This window comes from Corvus kubaryi, unplaced genomic scaffold (genome assembly GCF_017639235.1).
Source record: "Corvus kubaryi isolate FWS band 111438036 unplaced genomic scaffold, C.kubaryi_AGA036_p1.0 37384, whole genome shotgun sequence".
NCBI classification, from domain to species: domain Eukaryota; kingdom Metazoa; phylum Chordata; class Aves; order Passeriformes; family Corvidae; genus Corvus; species Corvus kubaryi.
In genome coordinates this window covers 1,585,200-1,592,252 of record NW_024581126.1, presented here as the reverse complement: position 1 = coordinate 1,592,252, position 7,053 = coordinate 1,585,200, and the positions used below count along the sequence as shown (strand labels likewise).

The 7,053-nt window shown below is 38.1% G+C and overlaps 1 protein-coding gene across 1 annotated transcript; it reads left to right on the top strand.

Moving 5' to 3' along the window:
* Positions 1-5,958: 5,958 nt before the first annotated feature.
* On the top strand, positions 5,959-7,053 carry PTH (parathyroid hormone). Its single transcript, XM_042035540.1, has 2 exons — positions 5,959-6,044; positions 6,792-7,053. The coding sequence occupies exons 1-2, from the start codon at positions 5,959-5,961 to the stop codon at positions 7,051-7,053; spliced, it is 348 nt and encodes a 115-aa protein (XP_041891474.1).

Sequence of the window (7,053 nt, the reverse complement as noted above, 5' to 3'; positions counted from 1 at the left end):
TGAGCCAATATGTATTTGTTGAAACTAACCATGGCTTTTCTTATTGTTCAGGATGCACAACAGCATTTTGGTTACTGACCAGTGAAATATGTAGAGACTCAGAGGTAGCTCTGCTTCATGACTTCCCTTGACAGCCATTTAAACATTCCTCCAGGCTGCTCTGGACTGTTTCACCAAGCTTCAGATTCTTCTCATGAAAGAGAGATGAGGTAAGCAGGAGTCTCCATGTGGTCTTCAAAACAGCCATGTAATGCTATGTGAAATTCTAGGCAGCCATCATATGGGGCGGCATGCAGAGAGCAAGCACTCGTGCATTCCTGATCACAGCATCAAAGCCTGGCATGCCCATGATAGGTCAACAGAGAAATTCTATGATAAACTGGACAGCTCTGTTAGATATCATGGCTGAGCCACACTGAAAGCAAAGGAGGTGTCCATTAATTGCATATGTTCCATTTAATTATTTAGCTCTAGAAATAATCAGGATCACAATTATCATGACAACATTCAGCCCATCTCCCCAGGTAAACAAGTGAACTTAAAGTCAGGTGGCCGGGACTAGAATCTATCAGCTTCTGTTCTCTCTCTGATATTTTTCTCACTGATGTTTGCATTTAATCCATCTTTGTCTGAATGTCCATAGCCTAGAAACAAGCACCATCAATATATATTTTCCTCAGAAAAAAACCCAGGGAGATTCAGAAATACTGTGATTCTCAAATGAAAGATTTTATGTAACTGGAGAAAAATTATACTGGCAAGCAATTATTTCCAAATGAAAATAAATGGCTTAGACCCCACTGTATGAAGCAGATTGGACACAAACTAGAACTGTGATAGGTGATCTTTTGAGAAATCCTTGCGCTGTTTTTTCTCTAACTGGAAACTGTCATGTGGTTGAAGCTTCATCTGGCTGCATGAACCCAAAACCCGCCTGAAGATACCCAACATTGCTTACATAAATTACCAAACATGCTGCTGTGGTATTTGAAAAGCCACAAATCTTGTCAATCAAATGAAGTTCTAAAGAGTTTACTGACTGTCACTTTGGCTCTTCATTGTGTCAAGACAGAAACATTCCTTGGACACATTTAGAAAGTTGCCTCACCAATCATCCAGTGTGTCATCAATTACTTTGTTCCCTTGCTCAATGACCTACTAATATCCTTTAAGCCATAGCTGCAGTTAGAAAGCATTTTATCTGGAACTACCCTCTGGAAAAAGCAATGTGGAAAAAGCCTGCTGTTGGAAATAGCACAGCAGTAATCTGGCTGCAACATTGAACCTTAAATCTAGGGGATGAAGAATTTTGTAGGAATAATAATACACCAGATGACACCATTAATTTGTGAAAAAAATGTTTTAGTCACTAAACAGTACAATTCTAGAAAGTTTTGTGTCCTCTAACCATATTCCAGTACCTCAGGATGTGTTTAATTTCAAGATGCAGTTAATATTTTCCCTTGACAAAATCAATAGAATATGCAAAAAAAGTTTAAAAAGAATTCAGAATTTTCGCAATATGGTCATTGTTCACCTACCTGGCTGTAAAATCTGTCTAATTGCTTTCCCCTTGTTTTCAACCCTGGAGTCTGATTACATCCAAAGGCACAAATTCAACGTCAGTGGCACACCACCTGCAAACAAAGCAACACGTATTTCTTCATGCCCAAATGGTTCAGGTATCTGTACAATCTATAAGGAAAGGTCAAGGAAGGGTAGGGTTCTGGCTGATCTAGAAAAACTCTTGCCAGAGGAAAAGGCTGTGGTCAGCTCTTCCCTCCCGCACTGTGGTTCCAGCACCTTCAGTTTTTCAGCCCTCTCTGTCATCTTCAGAAGTGCCATGCCCTTGCCTGGTGTCTGTAATGCCTCCTGGCACAGAGAAGCCTTTACAGTAACAAACTTTTGAGGTGATATTGTTACATTGTCTCATTTCCATGTAGCATTCTGTAGCTTTTGATGAAGGTAGAAGAGAACGCTTGACTCAAGATTAGATCTAGCCTGAGAAAGTTTGCTGATGTACATGAAGAAACAGACACACATTTGAACTAAAATTTTCTAAATGTAATTGTATTTCAGCCTAAGTCTTGTAAAAATTTGCCCACTCTCCCTTTGTCATCTTCCAAAGAAAAAGAAATGTCAGTATTGCTGCTGCAACATCTACACCAAGACTTTGTAATCAATTTCTGAATCAGTTGCCTTTGTCTGGCAGGTACCTGAAACATTTAATGGTTTATACATCCCTGACTGCTCTGTTCACTTGTACCCACTGATTCCTGCACTGGCTCATTCTTAGCCTGCTGCTTGCAGAATATGAAAACTCAGAATCCACTGTGTTTTCCCTCCTGTTATTCCAAGAGGAGCAAAAGTTGTCTTCTGTAGGTCAGGTCTCATTTGTAGGCAAGAAAAATTCCTAAGAAACTGCAGGTTTTGTCACTCATACTTTTCCTTTGTATTTATGTGCACAATCTTATACATACAAAGGATCATGAAATGCCTTTTAATTGAGAAGATAATATTTAATTTTTCTTTCTGTTGTTTCTTTTTTTGTGGTAGTATCTATAAATTTGGGTAGTCTTAAGCCTCTTACTGAACAGCAGTTCAGCAGATGTTAGCCCTGATTTCCTGGGATCAGTTAAGCAGTGCCCAAAAGAGATCTGAATTTTTAAAAAGATGCTTAAGACAGGGAAAATTTTGAATCTGAACATGAATCATCATCTGACTGAAACATTAAAAGAGCTCAATACTGTTTTCAGCTCCTCATTAAACACTGGATACACTGTGTCCAAACAAAAGTGTAAACAATTACAGTATGTGGTAAAAAAACTACATTCACTTGGTCCATTATCTGTCATTCCCACGTTTGATATGACAAGTTGAGCAAATATGGATGACATTGGATAAGTTATTAGCAACTGTATTTTCAAATAACATAATTTATGGACTTCAGGGAGAATAATCCAAATGAAGCAAGTTATTTTTTCTGCATATAAAGCAATGCCGATTTTGAGCTGCCATGCAAAATTACCATCGCAGGCTCTTTTTGTTTACTAATAATGGGCAAATATTGAATTTTTTTTTTTTTGTATCTTCACTCTCCTGAAATAAACTGCATCTTTTTCATCTCTGCTTGAAATTTTAGGTAAAACCCATCACTACCTTTGAATAAAAATGACACTAGATTTTCTAACACTTGTCCTTTACTTCAGCCTTTGCTGTCACATGCTAAAGGTTCCATATGAACGCCAGGCCTCTGTAAAAAAATCACCTTGAGACTTTCATTAAAGGTTTTACATATGTTACAGTAAAATCTAAAAAAGGGAGCTTCTCATTACCAACTGTGTGCAGACTTAAAAATCCTCGCCTGTTATGCCATCCCACTGTACATTTTTAGTCACATTATACCTAGGAATATCCTTTAATAATAGTTTAGCCATGTTTTAGCCATCAGGTTAATATCCTGGTGTTTACAGGAGATACAAATCTCCTAATAAAACATATTCCCATAAACCCCTGTATGCTGCATTTAGGGGGAAGGATATTGACAGCTGACAATATAATGCTGAAAGCTATCTTTACTCTGTTTTCCTGAACTTGTTCAATAAATTGCTTCATTACTTCTCAGTTTACTCCCTTATAGACTGAGGGAACCATGAGATCTCTAGAGCTTTTTGGAATTTCTGGTCCTTCCCTCCCTTCCCCCATGTAATTTTATAACTCTTTATGAAATACAACAGGAATATAACATAAGCAAAAAGCATTCATTGTAAAAGCAATAATATCTTACAAATTCTGGGTTAAAATGTGCAGATGCAAACTGGTTTTTGTTTGTGGATTATTTACTTGGGTTTTTTTCCAGAGAAATACACTGGAAGTCAGAAGAAGCATCTAACACAGGAAAAACATCTTGCAGCAAAAATAATCATTATTCATGCATATGAGAAAGTATTGCTGATTTACACATTTCACTTCTTAGAAAGCAGGCAGAATTCTATATTTCTTTCCCAAAATTTATGAAGTACTAATTTATATCTCAGCTGCTTCAAATGCCTTCATTCTAGTTAGCACATTTGGGACATTCAGGGCTGTTCACAGGTATAGGTAGAACAGAGCAGTGAGGGTCTAATACCATTTCAACAACTTTTCAGTGGCACCAGCTTCTCATTTAAAACATGATCCTCTATCATTCTTGGGGCTTCTGCTCCTTTCCAGTATATTCTTTCAGAAAGAAACCTTGTGTCTGACCTGAAGAGACTATTCTTATTTCCCACAAGTATTATAGATGTTATCTTTCCAATATTTCGCAAAAATATTTTGTTTTAATCTTGCACTTATAGATCGCTAACCTTACTGACTCATTTAAGTTTTACCTGCGTGCTTTTAACAACACAAATTTCCTTTGCAAATCCTTCCAATAGCTCCAGAGCTCATGTTATCTTGGGCACAATTCTGAATTTATAAGTCAAACTTCCTCACAGCTTCCCAGGACTTTCTTTCTGTTGAGGCCTCTTTACCCTGTAAATGAAATGTCAAATCAACAAAAGCATCTGAGGGTGGGTACATGAGGGTCAGGAGGGTGTGTGTGACAGTGACATCAACTGAGACAATAAAAGGGCTTCCAAGTTACTTAGAAGCTCTATTTTAAAGTTACATTTAAGGGGTCCACTAAACCAATTCAGTGGTCTTTAAATATACTTGACATCAAGAGACAGTCATCTGCTGACATACCCAAGCCAGAAATCTCTTTAACATTCTATCTGGTAAGTACACTCTACTTTTTTCCAAGCTCTCTGAAAGACTTATTAGAATATTTTATCATTGATTCTTTACCCATTTTTGTGTTAGTGTCTTTTCAGACTATCTTAAAAAACAAGTAAATATTACTAACATCAACCCGCTGTATTATCTGAACTAAATTTGCGAAATGAAAAGTCAGACAGTGAACAAGAAATGTCTAGAAGTGAATTCAAACCCTGAATTTGTAATACTTGGTTAGATGGACTGCTAGGACCTCATTGATACTGTCATGAAAGAGACCATGTTATAAATGCTTTTCTGACCTAGAGTAAAGCTGCAGTAACTCTCTCAAAAAATGGCATTGCGGAGTTTTGTATCTGTTAGGTTTCAGTTACTCTGTATCCAACTTCTTAAGTGGTAACAAAAAGATGCCTTTTCTGACTGCCAATGCAGAAAATCCAAACTAGAAACTGATATTGGAACTGTGTCGTTTCTGCCTGTTCTAGCATCATCAGTGGTAAATACTTTCTAAATATATTCCAAATGGCAGTTCTGATAATGATGTAAAAATCAGAGAGGAATTCATACAGAAAATGCAGGATTATCCCTGGAAAAATGAGGAGCTTATTTCTGAATTCTGTTCTGTAACTCTACAGGAACTGGCATAACTCAAGAGAGTTATGCCTCTATGCAATATTGTCAGGAAAAGTGTCAGCCTCTTTATTCTAAAGAATATGTGAAAGAAATAGAGAAAACAATAAAACTTTTCATTTGAATAGCTGTACACAAGTATTTCATTGGACTTGAAGGCTACAAAGTCATAATGATGATGATGATGATGACAATAATAATAATAATATTGGAAGAACATGGTGCTTTTCACCCAATTATGCAAGAGATAGGTACCTAGATGATGATGATGATGAGATGATGATGATGATGAGATGACGATGACGATGATGATGATGATTCATGGCTGCTAAGGCTGACCAAAATTCGTGGAGTTGCCCACAAAACAGCAATAAGTTCCTCACAAAATTAGTATTAGAAGTAAATCCATCATTTGTGTTCCTTGCTCTAACCCATTTGAAAAAAACATTTTCAAAAAAACTCTTCTCTGATGTTTTTCAACTTTTTCTCTAGTTTAAATTTCTTTGGAATGAACAGAAACAACTTGAATCACAAACCTTACATGTATTCATTTCTACCTTTGTAGACAAAATGACTTCCATAAGACAGCTGGCCTGGGCTGCCATCATTTTATGTGCCATATGCTTTTTTACAACCTCTGACGGAAGACCAATGATGTAAGTACATTATTACACACTGGATGGCTTTTGCTGCTCTTGAGAACGTGGTGGTTTGTCTGTGTAGGCGTGTGAGTTCTGTCTCTGCTTTTGAACCCCTTGGCCAAGCTGGCCAAACTCTGTCCTCTAGAAACAGCTATAGAGATCGCAGACACTCTGAGTTCTCACATATTTTTTGAAAATAGGCAGCTGAGTAGAGGGAGAAAAATTGTATAAATCTTCTCTTATTATTCAAATTGGGCAAGCTTCATTTCTTGGGGATCTATACATGTGAGCATCTTTTGTACTGTGCCAGAATCTAGCTGGAACTCACACTTAGACACTAACATCAACCAGATGAGACACAAATCCACAGGGAATCATGCTTCCTTAACTCTAGCGTTCACAGAAAACTGCCTCTAAATAAATGCCATAGTTTTATTGATCCCTTACCTAATATTGTATAAGCCCTAAGCTCCTCTATAATAGCTGAACTAAATTATAGGGTCAAATAATATTGTCACAAAACAGAACTACTTCCCATTTTTGATGTCTTCTCACTGGTATATCCATTACCAATAACAAATCACCACCCACTCTCCCTCTCTTCTCCAGATGTCATTCAATCCTTTACAAATCAGCCAGGCAGGTTCTACAGCTCTGTATTGTGATACCTCACAAAAGTTCCCAAACCCGGCCCTTTGAGCCAAGTTCTGGAATCCAAGAAGGGCCACCATGCGCCTCTTTCTTTGCTTTCCCTTGCTGCAGGAAAAGGTCAGTGAGTGAGATGCAGTTAATGCATAACCTCGGCGAGCATCGACACACCGTGGAGAGACAGGACTGGCTGCAGATGAAGCTGCAGGATGTGCACAGCGCCCTGGAGGACGCTCGGACCCAGAGGCCTCGGAGCAAGGATGACGTTGTCCTGGGCCGGAGGCTGCTGCCGGAGCATTTGCGGGCAGCAATGCAGAAGAAATCCATGGATCTGGACAAGGCTTACATGGATGTCCTCTTTAAAACAAAGCCATAA